Source organism: Musca vetustissima, unplaced genomic scaffold (genome assembly GCF_032173495.1).
Source record: "Musca vetustissima isolate MV318-11 ecotype Yass unplaced genomic scaffold, APGP_CSIRO_Mvet_v1 utg8949, whole genome shotgun sequence".
NCBI lineage: Eukaryota > Metazoa > Arthropoda > Insecta > Diptera > Muscidae > Musca > Musca vetustissima.
In genome coordinates this window covers 139887-159940 of record NW_026879336.1, presented here as the reverse complement: position 1 = coordinate 159940, position 20054 = coordinate 139887, and the positions used below count along the sequence as shown (strand labels likewise).

At 34.0% G+C, this 20054-nt stretch overlaps 1 protein-coding gene across 1 annotated transcript; it reads right to left on the bottom strand.

Annotated features, from left to right (window-relative positions):
• Positions 1–7324: 7324 nt before the first annotated feature.
• Positions 7325–20034, bottom strand: LOC133324216 (sorting nexin-27). Its single transcript, XM_061533063.1, has 6 exons — positions 19938–20034; positions 12658–12760; positions 10701–10783; positions 9805–10640; positions 9304–9482; positions 7325–7466 (listed from the first exon to the last, which is right to left on the bottom strand). Exons 1-6 carry the CDS (start codon positions 20018–20020, stop codon positions 7398–7400), a joined length of 1353 nt encoding a protein of 450 aa, XP_061389047.1. The 5' UTR covers positions 20021–20034; the 3' UTR covers positions 7325–7397.
• Between the last annotated feature and the right edge of the window lie 20 nt (positions 20035–20054).

Below are 20054 nucleotides of genomic sequence, written 5' to 3'. Positions count from 1 at the left end.
GCTATAATATCCTGACAACATAGTTGTGTGGGGTATAAGAACTAGCATTTTTAAAACATTTTGTTTTGAATTTAATTTTTTTAGTACATGTGTGTGTAACAGTGCGTTACGAGTGTAACATGTGCGTGACGGTGTTCAAAGTTAAAAAAGTATATCTTAGAAATTTTTTTCTCAAAAAAATTGAATGTCAATATAATCTTGAATAACCCATTATAGCTGTAAAAAAATCCGCAATTTTATCTCCAGCCAATTCGCAGAAATTTCATATCGAAATTGATATCCAATTTTTAAAGGGAAAATTTTGTAGCGCGTGCGTACGATAATTTTTTCTTAATATCTCCGACATTTACAAACATATTCATAAAAAATTAGCAGGTATTGTAAAAGGCGTAAAACTATTTAATAAAAATTGCGAAAGAAATTTCGGAAACAAATTTTTCTTAACTAAACAAACGATTATATTTCGCACGCTGTAACAGTGCGTGACATGGAATTCGTGATATATTGAACATATATTGCTAAAATCTTGAAATTTTATATAGAATACAGGTTGGGAAGTGGTGTTGATGTATAGAAATGGCTTAAGATTTTCGTACTTATGTTTTTTAAAAAGTACTAAATGGTACTAAATTTGGTACTATTTGCATTTAGTTGAGTGTATATAGATGGAATCCTGAAAATCGGAATTAGGACTACTGTTAGAATACAGGATTGAGGTAGCTTTAAAAAATCGTACCTTTGTGTACGAAAAGTACTTAATGGTACTAAATTTGGTGCAAGTTGGATTTCGGTTCACATATAGAGCTGGAGTCTTGAAATTGGGAATTAAAATTATAAATAAATACCAAAATAAATACTTGCACGAAATTTAGCATGGGGTACTTTACTTCTTCCCATATTGGTTTTAATCTGTTTAATGGAAGTAAGAGAGATTTCGGAAAATAGTGCTTATGTGTATGAAGAGTACTAAATCACAAACTATAGTACAACAAATTTACAGTATTTACGATACCATATGAAATATTTTTTGTATTCCCTTTCCGCATACGAAGTAGCGGGCACTTTGCTGGTATTATATATTTGATCAACATAAAACCCGAAAAATCTTTTATTAAACATATGCCTTATATAAAACGAATAATAGAACTTGTATATAATTTCGAATACCTCCTCCGCATACAATAGGGTGAGGGTATATATGTGTCGGCAACACCGACTGGCACTTTTTTACTTGTTTTTATAAAGATCGGTCAATATTTAGCGGGTCAAATTGGCCCAAACTTTTGTGTGAAAAATTAAAAAATTCGTATTGTGGGGCGTATATATTTTCTCCTATTTAAAGGTGTCTATATTTTTATTTTATGATATTGTTTAGTATTATTATTGCCACACTAGAGTACGGGAATTTCGCGCTGCTCGATTTGAAATTATACATCAAGTTCTGGTTATTGTCAAGAACGACGCCTATAATTTTCGATGATAATCAAATGGTATTTCGGGCATGAAATGGACCTAAAAAATTATTTTTGTCAGATTTTCTATTCGCTCTAGAGACCATTACACTGTGCTACAAAATAACAAAAAAAATTTTTTCAGGGGTTCTAATGTACCAATTCTGTTTAGTTGGAGTCCCTGGATCACGAAAATACCTTTGGTTTTTCTGGGTCACTTCGAAAATTAATTTTATAACGGTAAATATAGAGAAAAACGTGGTTTCATGGATTTTCCATTTGAAACTTGAATAACTTATTTGCTTTATAACGGATTTATATTATTCTTTTTTTCTTTCGAAGAGTACAATTTTTCCTTTCAAACAAGATATATATTTGGTACATCGGTTGAGTATTGGCTGAGTTACAGCGGTTGAAATGTGAAAAAATACGCATAAAATGACAAAATTTATTTTTCTTCGGACTGTACGATGAAATTATGATATTAAGCCATATAAGTTTTATTATATTACGGGGAATAAAATTAATTTAGCTTTCGAAAATGATAAAAATCAAAAAAATCGGTTAAAAAATGGATGACTTATACACATTTTTGTATTGAATCTATGCATATTCTCTAAAGGAAATATGGGTCTGTATCGTTTCCTGTTACAAACCGTTATGATTGTAACAGGCAAAAGGAGACGAGATAGAACCATATTTCCTTTAGAGAATATGCATAGAATCAATACAAAAATGCGTATAAGTCATCCATTTTTTAACCGATTTTTTGATTTTTATCATTTTCGAAAGCTAATTTAATTTTTTCCCCGTAAATTGTACTCTTCGAAATAAAAAAAGAATAATATAAATCCGTTATAAAGTAAATAAGTTATTCAAGTTTCAAATGGAAAATCCATGAAACCACGTTTTTCTCTATATTTACCGTTATAAAATTAATTTTCGAAGTGACCCAGAAAAATCAAAGGTACTTTCGTGGTCCAGGGACTCCAACTAAACAGAATTGGTACATTAGAACCCCTGAAAAATTTTCGTTTCGCACAGTGTTATTATATGCAGAACGTCAAATTCTTAGAACGGCTGTTTAGATGATGATCTGTCAATATTCCGATATATTTTTATTTTATGGCATAAATATTCACCTCGGCTTAGAATGGTGAACCACAGAAAGTCGACCCCGTCCGACTATACTGCTCCGTGTTAATAAATAAAATTCCACATATTTTATAGCATTGTTTAAAGTTTTCTTTTTTTATTCTGATGGATGCATCATAAACATAATTGGTTTTCTTTTTTTTTATTATTATAAGAAGTGTTTTGTCTTTTATTTTGAGTTGAATTTTTTGTATTTTATTTTAATTGCTAACAAGATGAATTATGCTCTAATTGAGAGTCAAATCTGAGTGTCGTCCATGGATGTGTTACAGTATACAATTAATAATAATAATGTTTTATTATTCATTCATTTTTTATAATATATTTAATCATACTATATATATAATAAAGTTTTTCTTTTTTAATTGTAGATCACATTTTTCAATGGAAATAAACAAAGTAATATAATTATTGAATAAAATAATAGACTACTAAAATATACAATTACATATGCATGTATGTAGGTTTTTGTGAATGTTATTATGTTAAAGATATATATGAGGATTTTTTTAATTTTTTTAGAATGATAATAATAATTTACAACACTACTACTTACACTACTCATTCGAGACAAGACAATAATGATAACTCAATATTTAAAACTACAACGTGATTGTGATATTGGTGTTTTAATTTTTTATTTATGTGACATTAAATTAATTGTTATTCAATTTTTTTAAAAGGTTTATAGAAGAAAGGTATGGAAATAAGGAAACAAAGACAGCTCTGGAATTTAGAGAAGAATCAAAACATCAAAGAAAATCCAAATGACTGATATCACCCGTTTTATACGTAGGATGTCAACTTATGGGCCGCGAACAGTTAGCGGATTTTTGAGAGATACTCGAAGCAAATGACCGAGTGATCATCAATGTTTCTCGGTTTGCAGTCATGACACCGACCGTAGATACCAAGCCCTTGCCATGGTCGGCCTCAAATACCGAATAATCCCATGGATATTACTGACAAACCCTCCATTTTAAAACCAATGTGACATCCGCACACTCCAATGACATCGGCCACTGCCAACTTTATAATGGACCCTTCTATTGTTCCTCCCAAGCCCATTATACTGAAGAATCAAACAGATCTTATTTTCAATTTAATTGAGAAAACCGGTGCCTTGAGCGTCTTTGAATGACGAGGAATACTATTTTTTAATTTGGAACCTATATTGAAAATTTTCAGCGAAGACGTTTCGTAGTCATCAAGAGCCTGGAATACCAATTTACAGTCCCTATGGTTGTAAAATTAAAACAACAAAAATGGACGTTTCGTAGTCATCAAGAGCCTGGAATACCAATTTACAGTCCCTTTGGTTGCAAAATTAAAACAACGAAAATGAAGCGTGAGAACACGAAATGCCAAAATACAGCCACATTGGTCGTAAAATGCTGATAAAAATGTGGCCGGACCTACATTGAAATTTTTTTTGCAAAGATATTTCTAAACTACCAAGAATCCGCAAAACCGCATTAAAGCCACTTTGTATGAAATTATGTTGGGATGTATAAAATGTGATATCGGAAGAACTTGTACAAAGACTTAGAGTAATATTATTTTCCAGGATACCAGAAAGACTTGACAATTTCAATAAAAGTTTTGCAGCCTTTAGCTGACATTAGAACTAGAATAGAACAAACTAGATGGAGATATATCTTTACATCTCTGTAATATATATCATATCATTCCGCAGGGTAAAACAATTAAATTCCATTACAAAATTTAAATTTTCGACAATATGATATATGTAATAGTAGAGCTTAGGAGGAAATTATTGTTAGTGTTAAACGAATCGTGTAAAGCCAAAAATGGTCTTATTTAATAATTTTATTTTTGTTTATAATGTTTCTTTATTTATGCTTCCTTTTCATAATAGTTTTGTATTTATTAAAGTAAATGTTAACAATTTTTTTTCTTTTTTTAGAAATTTGTAGAGTTTTTCATTTTGTTTGTAATTGCTTGTGTATATAATATGCTTGTTGTTGTTAGATGTTTCTTTATATGTGTATATTATTATTAGATGAATCAATTTATGCTACTATCGATCACCTTTAATTTTTATTTCTTGACTTTGTTTTTAATTTAGTTCAACATGTATTTAATAATTTTTTAATTATCTTTTTCTTCAATTTCAACATGTCAATAGTCATCAGTTTTACAATCAAATCAATAAATTTTGTTTCATTTTCAATATTTAATTAAAAATATAATTTATGTTTAAAGATCATTTTTTGTTGTTTTTTTATTTGTATCAATTTGTTCACTTTGTTTTCTAAAGGCTTAATATGTATAAGGAAAAAAATAATGTTGTAGTTGGATGTTTTATTCTTTTATACAAGATTCTAACATATATTAAATATATATATTTTTGTGTTGTGTTTATTGTACAAAATATAATAGCAAAATGAAAATATACATATATAAACTTAGTTTAAAAGTACTAACAAAAAAGTAATAAATAAAAAAGATAAATAATAATTATAAAAAATTAAAGAAAAATATATAACAAAATTGTTCGAAGAAGTTTTAAAAATAGGAATGAATATTTGTATGTATAATAATTTAATAATTAAAAAATGAGGACTAAATATTTTTTTTTCATACAAATGTAATATATATTTTTAAGAACTTTAGTAAAAGGATATCTTTTGAAATATGTTCCTTTCCTGAACGTTTCCAATACAAATTGTTACACAAGGATTTCCAAGAAGTAACAATAATTGTGGAGACTTTCTGAATTGCCGTACCATTGGTCTGGAAATTGCTATGGAATAACACCATTTATATTTCAATGGAAAGAAATACAATTTGTTATTCCACAAATGTCCATTAGGCCTTCTGTTAATAGACACTTTGTATTCTGGTGTTTAAGAGAAGACCATTCATGTATTCCATAAGAAAATAATTTCGCTTAGGTTGAAGGCGTTTCCATTCATCTCTCCTCACGTCATTAAGGTGCTGAAATGTATAATTTCCAAAGTATTGGGTTGTAAGGTAACAAAGCTGCGCATAGGAAATGTTCGGATGTTTCATTGTTTTCCCGGCATTTTTTACACTTTCTGTTCCCAACACATTCAATGTTTTGCCTACGAAGTACTTTCTGTCTACTATTAGAAGGCTATTTGGTAATCAAATCATTTAATATACACCGAAGTTCAAATTATAATGACGAGAAAAGAAGAGATACATTAAAATATCCCCTATATATCTTTGCTGGGAAGTATCCGAGCTATCCAAAATGTGAAATATTCAAAGGACTCCCTGTTATTGCTTTTTGTTCATTCTTGAGGCCACAAGGATCAATATCATAGATCAATTAACAACCGAGAGAATTAGCTGTGGGCGTCCTAAATTTTTACAGAATTTCAGGAAGGAAAAAAATATTGTGGCCGGGATATATTTTAAGAACATAAACGAAATTGTTTTCCATCTGATAAGTTCGGCACGTACGAACCCCTTTCACATGTCGGAAGTCTTAAATGGGGGCTATCAAGATAGTCCACTTTAATGTAATCCTAAAACACAGAATGCAAATTACAGCCACTTTGGTTTGACAATGGCTATAACCTAAAAAATGCCGAAAATCTGGAGGCTAATGTTCAATGGGGGCTATAATGAAACGTGGACCGACCCTTGTACAGAGGGTTTGCCAAAACATAAACCCACATTAAAAACATTGAAGATGTTTTTATCTCCTAAAACACAGAATGCAAATTACAGCCACTTTGGTTTGACAATGGCTATAACCTAAAAAATGCCGAAAATGTGGAGGCTAATGTTCAATGGGGGCTATAATGAAACGTGGACCGAGACTATGAGCACATTAGGTTTTAATTTTAAATGCAGTTTTAAGTCGTTTTTCAATTCGCCTCCATAACGACTTATTGAAAATAATCTTGTGTTCTTTTATTTATGCCCGATAAAAAATTGAATCCAAAGGATTAATAAAGAAATTTGGTGGATATATGAACAATTAAAATTTCTGGTAATGCCCTATTATCGCCGAATTTACCACAAAAAACAAATATACAATAATGTTAATGGTAACTGGCTTCAAATAAAGTGAAGTAAATGAACTCCTTTTATTTTTATATCTATTGTACGAGGGCAGTGCGAAAGTTTATAGCCTAGCACAGAAAGCGGGGTTTGAACAGAAAAAGATTAAATGATTTGGAAACTTGCGGATGCGGATTTCATGGGATCATCGAGAGACCATGGATGATTTGTACAGTCCTAAACCGAAAAAAATCCCCTTATTACACATTCATCCAATTACAAAACATTCTCTTTAATATTTGTTTTTGTCAAAAATATTTTTCTTTATAATAATAATTTATAATTTCATTTCAAATATATTTTTTGTTCAGTATATATTTTTTAACAAAAAAGGAAATAAAATAAAACATAATAATTCCAATAAATATTTTTATTTAAATATATAATATATATACGAATGTATGTTTTTGTATGTATACATATATATAGATAGAAGATAATGAAATAAATACAATACAGCTTTGTAACGATCTTCGAGAGCGAGAATATAGAGAAATAAAGATAGTCAGTTTTCTATATGGATTTGTTTTTTTCTTTACAAATAATAGTAATAATAATAATAGATTTACATACATAATTAAATTGTGTGTCTGTGTGTGAGAGAGATAGTGGGTGTGTATCTACTATGAGTTCACATTATTTGCAATGTTCTTTTTTCCTTTTTCTTCTTTTGTTTTTGTTACTTAATTTTAAAATTACACATAACATTTAAATCTAATAACGTTGCAATTGTTAGTCGCCAGCATCATCCCATTTACGTTCCTCCATTATGCGATCAAAACAATCGGCCAAGAATGCGTGCTAAACGGGAAGAGAAAAAAATATTGGCAAATTAATATTGTATTATTGTTATTAACAGTAGAGAAGGAACACATCAGTTGGATTTGATTTGATCTACCGAAGAACTTTATTGGACATTCTGCAAATGGAAATAAGATACAGTCGAAATCGCCTATAACGACGGCCAAGGAATCGGCGAAATTGGTCGTTATAAGCGAGATATCGTTATAAACGATTATTGTATATCCATTATAAGACATCTCGCAGAAATTTTGTCGGTACTTTTGGATAAGTCGTTATAGCCGATATGTCGATATAAAGGATTTTGACAGTATATTAAAGTTCTTTATAACGTCGGATATATATTCACGACTTATATTCGGACTTATATATATAATATATTTACATGTTCATCAACGTAATAACGACCTCTTGTGGATCTTCTATAGACCTTGATAACACATTTTTTATATAATCTTTTGGGTTTAGGAATAGCTCCCATATAAAATTATCCCCAATCTTCAGTATTTTGGGGTTTTTGAGAGCGTTTTTCAACTGAATTCGTTGAATTTGGGTACAATGAATTCTTTTTGGGTACCAAATTGCTCCATTAAAAATTATAATTATAGTCCACTTTTTCCGGTAGCTCCCATATAAAAATTATAAATATAGGTCCACTTTTTCTGGTACCCACCATATAACGATACCCCCAATTTTCAGTATTTTCAGGGTTTTTATCGCATTTCTCGTCCGAATTGACAGTAATTTAGCACTTTGAGTTCTTATCGGGTAGCAAATCTCTCCATTAAAAATTATAAATCTAGATCCATTTTTTCGGGTAGCCTCCATATAAGGGAGGTAATAGAGATGCCCCTTGTTTTGGGTATATTGTGGTTCTTGAGCGCGTTTTTCCAACAAATTCGCTGTAATTTGGTACATTGGGTTCTTATTGCGTACCAAATTTATCCATTAAAAATCCACATTTTCTGGTAGTCCCCATATAACGGTACCCCCAATTTTCGGTATTTTGAGGCATTTACCGACCTAATTGGCAGTAATTTAGCACTTTGAGTTCTTATTGTGTAGCAAATCTCTCCACTAAAAATTATAAACATCGGTCCATATTTTCTGGTAGCCCCCACATAACGGTACCCCCCAAATTTCAGTATTTTGGAGGTTTTGATCGCATTTTTCAAGCGAATTGGCTGTAATTTAGTACTTTTAGTTTTTATTGGGTAGCAAATCTTTCCATTAGAAATTATACATATAGATCCATTTTTTTGGGTAGCCTCCTTATTTATTTTCTATTTTGGATTGGCAGTAATTTATTTTGCACTTTATTATTAATATTCACCTCCGTTTAGGGGTAGTCCCCATATAACACCCCTTTTTATATTATAATAGTTATATGATTTGCTCCGCAGCAAATCTGAAAAAACTTCAGTGTGCAATGTAACTGTACCTGCAAATTTGTATGTGCACTTTTTGGAGTTTTTAGAAAACTTCTCTATTAAAAACTGCTTATGGTTTACATAAATCGGTTTGTAGAATTCTCGGTATATGCCCATTTTTTATTTTCAATATATTTTAATTTCAAGTTCCTGTCAGTATACCTATGGTGAAGGTATACTTGTCATTTGTTTGCTTTATCAAATGACGTCCATTGTTCCTTCATTTGACAAAAGGCCCTAGTAAAATTTTCCATAGACAAAAAACTCTTTAAAAATGCCTCCTCAAGGCCTTCGATCGATTAAAGAGAATTACAAAGATAAAATACAAGGTATTCCTTAGAATGAAATATGTGTTCCTCCTCCATAGCTCTGTAAAAATAATTCACCACAATATAGACAAAACTTACATAAGGTGTATAAACTTTAACCCATCGAGCTGGTTTATCGGGTCGATTATATTGGAAACAAAATGACATTGATTCTTCATCGCTTTCCCAACGGGTTATGCTATCCCATGTTAATTCAACCATTTGAGCTTCCAAGGAGCCATCTTCGCGGCAAGCATGTAAACGAAAACTCTTCATGCCTTTAAATGAGAAAAAATCAATAAATTATTTATTTAAAACAGAATGGCAACAAACACACCCATGGTAATGTAAATGGCAAGTAATAATAATGAGAACAAAAGTAAGTACTTGAAACAAGAACCCACAAAAATATCTATTAAGAATATTATAATAAAGGAAATTGTGTGTGTGCCTTTGACAATATTCTTTTGCTCTCAAGACCAATGCAAATGCCATGAGTATGTCACCACTAGTACTTGACATTTTCTTTTTTCTATGCCTTATCTTTGGCAATAAAGAAAAGCAGCAGAAGAAGAAGAAACTAGCAATACGCAAACTTACCAACTGCCGGCACAACATGACCTTCCTTTCGACTGTCACATGCACAATGGGGAAATACAACATCACCATAACCGGGCAGTGTACGAGCCAATGCCAAATATTCCGATGCCTTTTTAGCATCCTGCAGTGCTTTCAGTTCATATAGTCGCCCCTCGGCTCGGATATTACCACGATTCACTTCATCCACAGCTTGATAGAAAATAAATTTCGCCGCCTGTTCTCCTTGCGGCAATGTCAATTCGCGTGACACCGAGAATAGCCATCGTCGTACACACAAACATGTACTGGAAGCTGTACTGTAATTTTGAACATACAATTGATGGGGTATTTCGTGGGGTTGCAATTTCCGTTCGAAATTATATTCGACAATTTCGAATAAATAGAAATATTGTTGAGTATACGATGTGAAATTGGCACGCTGCACCAAAATTTCCCACACCACATGGGCGTTGGCGGATTTTTTCACCGATACCGTTGTGACTTCATGATCGGGCAGCATAACTTTAATATCGACAGGTGAGGCAGATATATCATCTTCGGAATCGGTGAGAAAATCTTGGACAGCATCGCTTTCGGCAATCACCCGTACGGCACATACTTTTTCCAGATATTGTTCGAGACCGCGACGTCGCGTGTCCAGCTGTTGTTCGCTCAATTGGAATGGCCATTTACCGGGTAATTTGGGAAAATTGAAACCGGTGAATTCTTTGCGTAAAATTGAATGTAAATTGGCAAATTCACGATAGCGACGTGAGCACAGCTGACGTCCGGCCATGTGAATATTGAAAACAATATAACGTTCACCATTACGATTTATAATGCTATAATCGGGAATACTGTAAAGAAATGGTGGTTATTTGATTTGTAATATAACGAATATAAATTCACTGACTTACCTTATTGGCAATGATCTTTTATCGGAATAGTCAATATATGAATAACCACTCTGGTCTTCTTGAGGTTCAAGTCTTTCGGCTTCCTGGAGATAAATGAGAAAGAATTAGAGATTATTATTTTTTCATAAAGACTTCGAAACAATGAACGATAAATAAAAATGTTTGATTCATGATTTGATTTGATTCCTTTAATTAGACGTTCCGGGTTCTTAACGTATTCGTCAATGTAGATCTAAGTTTTGATATTGTTCCATTATAAAGGTGCCGACCCATTTGAAATTTTTTAATTTCCCCTATGGAGGTTAGATAAGGAAAATCGAAAAAAGGAGCTATTGTCTATCCAAACAGGGGGCGTTTCAGGGGTATTTCGAGGATTGTATAAATGCTGGAATAAGTGTATGTTTAGTCAGACCTTAATGGTTCTTTTTGATCACACCTCGGGGATTTCTACAATAATCTTAATCCTGTGACTAAGGCATTGTTTCCGATAATATTTTGGCTGAGGATTTTCAGTCATAAATAAGGATTTTTTGCATAGAAAAACCAGTAAGAGAAGTGGTAAAGTCGGACGGACCGAATATACCACTTTGGGTATATTCAACAGATGAATCCCAACAGACGTCGCATTTTTGAAGGACCATTAACATGAAAATGGATCCATACACATGCCATTCTGCAACCTATACTACATATATTTTTGGTCAGATATAGAGCTGCTTCTTACAATGGGACAAAATTATGTAAATTAATTTAAAGCAAATATCAATCCGGGTGTCCGACTGGATAAACATGAGTAGTTTGGTGCGACATTTAATAAAAATTGGACGAAAAAATATATAAAAGCTATATCGAAATCTAAACCGATTTCATCGGAACTTGTCACAGGTTAAGTTATACTAATTTCAGTATGTTTTTTGTGTATATCGGGCACATTTTGTGTTCTTAGTGCATCATGTACTTAAAATCGGGAGAAACTATATATAGGAGCTCTATCCAAATCTGAACCGATTTTAAAACTATCCACACGCTCAGTACGTTGTGCAAAATTTTGTGTCAATCGGCCTAACTTTGGGTCTTTGGTACACCATTTACATTAATATATATGGGATCTATATCTAAATGTGGACCGATTTTCAGGAAATATAACACACACCATTCTAGACCTAATTCAGTTCGCTGTGCCAAATTTCGTAAAATCGAAAGATATATAGGGACTTTGGTACACCATTTACATTAAATCGGCCGGAAATTATTTATGGGAGCTATATCTAAATCTGGACCGATTTTCAGAAAACTGAACACACATCATTCTAGACCTATTTGATTACATTATACCAAATTTTGTGGAAATCGAAAGATATATGGGACTTTGGTACACCAATTACATAAAATCGGTCGAAAATATATATGGGAGCTATATCTAAATATGGACCGCTTTTCACGAAACTTAACACACATCATTCAAGACCTTATTCACAACACTATACCAAATTTCGTACAAATCGAAAGATATATAGGGACTTTGGTACACCATTTACATAAAATCGAACGAACTTCAATAGGGTTCATCCTTGGGCCAAATAAGTGACCTATGCCAAATTTCATCCAATTCGGATCATAAATGCGACCTTTACATTGTTTACAATTTAACATGGACAGACGGACGGACAGACAGACAGACGGACGGACATACATAAATCGCCTTAAAAAGTGATTCTATGCTTATTCTCAAAAGGAACCATGTGTCTATTTCGTTTATTTTTGTCTGTTACAAACATATGCACAAAGTCGTAATACCCTGTACCACAGTGTGGTGAAGGGTATAAAAACTTAGTCCAGAATGAGTATTCAACGACAGATGAAGTGTTCCTAGCACCCATAGTTGTCTCCTTTTTATCTCACGTTTATTATATCGATGATTGGATGCTAATGATGACATTGTTCTGGGGCTACTTACTTGCTGTGTTACTGATATAACCGTCAATGTTAAACAGTCACCGCCAGATTTAATGAGATCAACAACTTGTTTGTGTGTGGCACCCTCTACACTGATACCATTTCTGTAATGAAAGTGAGAGAAAGAGAGAAAATATTGTTAATATTTGTTAATTAATTTTCCTTTTTTAACGGAAAAGTGTGTTAATTAAATGCAAAAAAAACAAGAGCAGGGCCATATTGAAACAAAAAAATGAAAAAATATTATTTTCAAGTGTGACTGAAAAAAATCATGGTTTAATAAAAATGAATCTGAATTTGTTTCATGCTATCGAACATGTGGGATTGGATAACAAGTCTTTGCCTTTATATCACTTGATGGAACAGGCATTTGTGGCATATATGTTTAAAGGATTTTGATTATGGTTTCGCGCCCACAAATCTATGTTTTTTCTCACAGATCTCCGACTAAATATAAATTTTTATTCCTGTGAGTTTTATTAAATATTGTAACGGAAAAATAGTAATCGATTTAATAGAAATCAATTAAATTTCATCTATTTGCTAAACACAAATCAATTCAATTAAAATATACTGGGTTGGTGGCCCCCCAGACAGAAGACAAACGAGCAAACGAACGAACGACCATAGAACAACGGACGTAAAAAAATAATAATAGAGAAAATAAATAAATAAGTTAATTGAATAACTCTCAAGTGATTTGTAATGGAAATGCCCTTCTATTTCATTTTAAAATAGAAATAATAAAACCACAATATTTGCTAAAAGACTGGGAATCATATAAAGTGGGAGAAAGTAGAATTAGAGCTAGAGATAGATTTTTCTTATATATTCATAATTTTTGATAGAAAAAAGTACTGAACACATTTCAAAATCAATTTTAAATGAAAATGAAAAAGTTTGTAGGGTTATTCAGCAGAAATAATGAGGTTTAAGCGTTAGAATAGTTCGTATGTAGAAAATCGCTTCATCAATGATATTTGGCACCATACACGATTTGCTATGTATGAAACCACGGGCCGAACGAATTTCACGTTTTCAAAGAAAAAACAGGACCGATTAATCCATGTGCCCACAACCCTACCAATGGGAGACTTGAAGCTATTTAGGTTGTTCATCGTGTCAATTGCGGACATTTTGCTTCTTCACACACCATAAACCAGAAATGGACCGTGTTTGTATAAAACTTGTTTTTTAAAGCTTGTAAAGTTCAGTTAGCACGAGAAGTCATGTTCAGTTTGACAAGACAGTTGAAAAAGGGATTCAAACTTGACCTTAAGTATGATGTTATTTGCATGTCCTTTCGCGTAGTACCATAAGTCTGATGGTATCAAATCGCATGACTTTGATGGCCACTTGACATCGCCACGACGAAAAATTACGCGGCCGGGAAATGTCTCTTGCAACAAAAGCCATATTCGCTCGAGTTGTGTGACATGTGGTGTCGTATTGTTGAAAGCACCTATTCTCCAAGGCGTATTATACAATATGAGGCAAAATGTCGGTTATCATGTGAGCATAACTTTCAACTCATTCTTAGAGAGAGTTCCGTGAGAAAATCTGAACAGAGACACCTTAGGAGAGAGTTCACAGGGAGGAATTCGGCAGTCGTTCCATAGTCGTTTTCAAAGAAGCAAGGTCCAATCACAGTTTCGAACCAAAGAGTGCACCAAATGGTGACTTTTTCTGGATGTAATGACCTCTGTTCAATTAATTGTTTACCCTAAGCAATAATCTCCTCTTAAAACACGATATGAAAAGAAAACATAGGTTTAACAAACTAGTTTGATAGATATCGAATTCCAATCCCATACTTTTGAAACACGAATTGCATCTAGTTATCGTTGCAGATCTTACAAAATGCATAGCTAAGAGGTTGATTAAGATTAGCATCAATTTCTATATGAGAGTCGTTTATTTTGAAAGTGATTTAAGTACAGTTTAGATTCCGATTCAATTCGAGCTTCGAAAATAAAATTTAAGCGCTCAAAATGCCACAAAGTAGAAAATAATATAAAATAACACCAAAGTAGTCATTACTAATTATAACTAAATTGTTGACCTATATTTTTCGATAAATATTATAGCTACAGTTCTCCTTGGCTCGGAGACCCATACTAAAATTTGATGTAGAACATGTTCTTTATTAGCATCATTTTCCTACAATGAAGTTTAAGGTTTCAAAATACAAACAAAGAATAAAAATGTACGAAATAAACCCCAAAAAATCCATTATGTTATATAACAAATTTGTTAGGACTATTTTCCTTTATATACAGTACACCTACAATTTACTTGTCTTCGGAGACCTCTAGTAAAATTTGATGCAGACATTTTTTTTCATTGACACCAAGTCCTCAAAATGTAGTATTGGGGGCTAAATATGCACCGAATCGAAAGTATAGCAAAATTAACCCACAACAATTTATCTTATTTTATAACCAAATTTGTGTAGAAGCCATCCATTCTGCTCTCGTAAGCTCAGTTATCCCCTCACTTCTAACGGACTGGATTGATAGAATACTGGAAAGCAGAATTATCAACTCATCCTTAGGAGAGAGTTCCGTGAGGAAATCTGTCAACAGAGACAGGCGGCCAGATGTGCTCTGAGGCTCCGGGAAATGGATGCCTGGAAATCGCTGAACTATGGTCACGCTAGTATCCTAAACACAACGACAGTTAGTGACCTCTTGAGGGGAAGTCGTCATATTAGTGACTATGTTCCCTCTCACAGAGACTTTAGTGACATCAAAGTTGAGTTTCCTAGGAAATGGATGCCTGGAAATCGCTGAACTATGGTCACGCTAGTATCCTAAACACAACGACAGGTTGTGACCTCTTGAGGGGAAATCGTCATATTAGTGACTATGTTCCCTCTCACAGAGACTTTAGTGACATCAAAGTTGAGTTTCCTAGTAGGGAATCCTGGACTAGTGGATCCTTACCTCTACGCCTGAATTCTCTCCCAAAAGAATATCTTCGCTGCTGGCACATATTAAGAGAGAGATCAAACTCATTGGGGATCGTCACTGCAATATCAGATCTCTCACTTCGAAGTGGGACACCAGCGGTGAGGATTATGTGAGGACGAAGATCCTTCTTCTCTAAAATAGACCCCAACCAGATCCTAGGCTTTGTCAAAAATCTGACATGGCTAAAATAACCATTTCTCCGCTCTCCTTCTTGCACTATCTTTTTCTTTGCTCTTACACTCTCTCTTCTCTTTCTCTTTGCAGGTAAAATAGGATGATCACAATGGACACTAGTCTCCGAGTGGACGGTTGTTACTAACAACCGTACATCCCTAACATAACCTACTTTTGGGAAGTCGTTCAAGTTTAGATTTTCGAAAGGGCAATCAATATCGAAAGGGCAATTAATAGAGATTGAATCCTTTGACTTGTATTTTTCTGTTATATGCTTGACTTCGGCTTTGTGGTTAGGTTTGGTTGTTATTGTGGTTTCCCTATGCCAATACCACCTTCATCATCATGGCCATCATCGTCATCATCACTGGTTGTCGTCATTAGCCGCAATTGTGCTGGGTGCGTGCGGGACGTGGTACATTGTTGTGCGTTAGGCTAGCGCAGCAGAAGTTTTGTTTGGTTTTGCCCGGTTGACTTGTTGGTTAGTTGACATGGTGGCATTGATTCCCCTGCTCAGTGGTTTTTGAAAAAAAAAAAATCTCGACTAGAATGAATTAAGTTGCTTGGTTACCCTTAAGGATTGAGAAACCTTCACAAAGGTACTTGACTGTGTGAATGGGAATGTATAGAACAATTACGGATATTTCCTGATTTTACTGCTTGGTTAGCTGGGTGGTTGACTGCCTCGCCTTGAGTGCTGTGAGTGGTGCATTGTATGCATGGTACTATTATGGCAACTGACTGCCTGCATCGCATCGCAGAACCACAACTCTGCTATTGTAATTTCATGATTCTTCTCCTTTCTATTACATTTACATTTTTGTATAGCTGAGTTTTCTTCACTTCTTTGGAAAAGTAATTTGCGGTCAATGGGGGCTCGCCGAACAAACAAATTTGAACAACAATTTTTAAATTAATATTTAATTGGTGAAATTTCAGATGTGGGCAAAGTGAGTCGTAGCTTAATAGTTCAAAATGAGAGGTCTTATTTTGAGTTACCCAGTATTTCGGTAGCTGGCACTTTTACACATACTCTGTCGATGCCCCAGGCTTCGAAACTTAAGACATCAAGTATTTGATTGACATGAAATGGGTACTCTAATTTTTTCTCCGAGAATGATTAAAAGTTTTGCCAAATTTTGTCATGGCCGAGTTAGCAACTCTAACACCTACCTTCTTCCTTTATATTTATACCCTATACAACTATTTTGTCAGGGTATTATAGGATTGTGCAGCCCAAAGAGTTTGTAACGCCGCGAAATATTGGCCCTAGACCCACCTTCAACTGTACCGATCGTGATATCTCGTCTATCTGATCTAGATCTAGACATGTGTGTCCGTCCGTCCGTTTGTCCATTCTGTTTTGCATGTAGGATGGCTTCTGGCCAAAGAGGTCCCCTTTTGGTAATGATCAGTTAATATTTGGGACATGAAATGGGCCAAAAACTTTATTTTTGTCTGTTTTTCTGGCCACAATTGCGACTTATGGTGGAATCTGACCAGTAAGGGAATCTAACCAAAGAATAAGCACGACTGTTTTGATGAAGATCGGTCAGTATTTATCGGGTCAAATGGGCCCAGAGTATATAAATATACTTCTGAAGGACCCGAGATGTTGATGGTATATCCAAGAGGAGTGGTTGACCTTTAAATTGATACCAATTACATAGTTGTATGTACTCGGATGTGATGGCTTTTCGCAAATATTTAAACGTTTGTATGTGCGGGCGAAAATGTCGCGCTTCTCTCGAAGGCGTCGCCTTTAATTTTCGGTAATGTTGAAATGATATTTAGGGAATGCAATGAAGTGAAAACTTTATTTTTGTCAGATTTCATAATTACTCTAGAGGCCATTATTATATGCAGAACATCACATGTTTTACACGGTGAAATGGATCTGACCAAATACTTAGAATGACTGTTGATGATCGGTCAATGTTCCGAGGGTCAAATCAACCTAAACCTAAAGTGACAAAGTTTATATTATATTGTATAAATATTCACCTTGGGAAGAACAAGATTTGGAAAATATGGCAGGGTTAAATAGTGGAGCTGTTTACCTATAATCGGTCAAGAGGGTACAAAACGTAGAAAGTTAGATTTTCGTTGTAGTTGTATAGGGTATCATATGGTCGACCCGTTCGACTATACAGCTCCGCTTACTGGTTTTTAATTTCAATGGATAATAGATATCTAAGTGGTGCGGCTGCTACCCGCCTGGCGGACATCCTCTAACCTAGCCTAACCCACTGGTTATTAATTGTATTTTTTATACTTGTCAAATTTTATATAAAGGGAGTAACCCTTTAGTGATTTCAAAAGCAAGCGACAGGAATTTTTAGAAACTGGAGACTGGAGCAGTTACAAATATGATAAGGCCTGTGCACCATTGTCCTGTGCATCCCTCCAGATGTTTTTAGGAATTTGAACTGTCTTACGCAGATTATGACGCATTTTTCCACCTACACATCCATGTAAAGTCCAGCTCACACAAAAATTGAAACCAGTTGATCATTCACATCGTTGTAGATATGTGAAATGGGTGCTTGCACAACAAACGCTGGACGGCAATTTCTCGAATAAAACATTCTTCAGCCCTGAATCACATTTCCTACTAGGTGGATGTGTTAAAAAAAATATTCCGAGATACCTCATGTAATTGAAGAGAGCCTGTTACATCCAGAAAAAGTCAATGTTTGGTGCGCTCTTTTGTCCGAAGGGGTGATTAGGCGTTACTTCTTCGAAAACAACAATGGAATGACTGTCAGCGTCAATTTGGAGCGTTATGATCATATGATAACCGACTTTGTTTGCCTGCTACGACTTGGAGAATATGCCACACAACTCGAGCGAATATGATTTCATTGCAAGATACATTTCTTAGCCGCGTATGTTCTCGTCGTTCCGATATCGACTGGTCACCAAACCAAGATCATGACACCATTAAACTTTTTATGGGGCTATATGTTTATGCCGATAAACCTTCAATTCTTGAGCACTTAAAACCCAACATTTGTCATGTTTTGGTTGAGATACCGCCCAAAATGGTGTGCCAAAAAATGATCGAAAATTACGTCAATAGAATCAATGCTTGCAATGCTTGCTTGTTGTGTGATGGTCATTTAAATGATGCAATGTTTCGAGCATAATGTCAAGTTTAAAACTCTATTTACTTTCGAAACTGTGACATCAATAACCCAGCACTTGGTGACTCACTTCCACCCGTTTTCGCAGTGGGCCCTCACATTTTACTATATACATTTCTTAAGGGATGATATATGGGTATATTAATTATATTTAGTGCCATATCCGATACATTTTTAGAAAGCCATTTGAATGTCCTTTCCAACGGTATATGGAAAAGTGACTCACTTCCACCCGTTTTCGCACAGTGGGCCCGACATTTTACCATATATGGATATTTTTAATATATTTAGGGCCATACCCGATACATTTTCTGAAGCCCTTTTAATGTCCTCTCCATCGCAGCACAAAAGGATATGTCATTATTCGCTAAAAAATCGAATTTAAGCTGTTCAAATTTTCAATTTATAATTTATATATATATATATATATATTTAATTAATTCAATTATACTCATCGACTTAAGGATTATTAATCCTGTTGGCACAACTGTAGCTTGTATTTGTGTTAAGTACTGTACATAGAACTGAATACTCCCCTTAGCAAATAAAAATTAATTTGCACTAATGTCATGACACTACACAGATAATTATAAGCATGTAAATGCATGCACAGTACAATTAACCCTCTTAATAGCAAACTTTTAATTTTCAAATGGAAAACCTGATTTTTTTCTTTTCAATCCCCTTTTTAAGGACTTTACAAAATAGGGTTAACCAGGGGACATTTGCATCCACAAGCTGTTTTAAAACTACTCGAATTTCAATTTCCATTTCAATTAAAACACGAAGCATGGTAAAAACGGAATTTCCAAGAATACGACAATAATCCACCCACAGTCCAACACACAAGAACACAAATAAAAAACTTGACACTTCTGCAACACCATTCAAACATTGCAGTTGGTCAGATTTACTTCATTAGTGGATACACCCGACTCACCCGACTGCAGCACAAAGTGTACTGGCAGCAGTTACAGAGCTTCAATTACCTTCTTAATGACCTTTGCTCGAATTCACGAAAGTGCTTGCCCTGTGTCACAGCCGAGAACTGAACATAATTAAAGGGCAGCATTTTTCTTCGTTTCTCTTTTTGGCTGGAGAGGAGG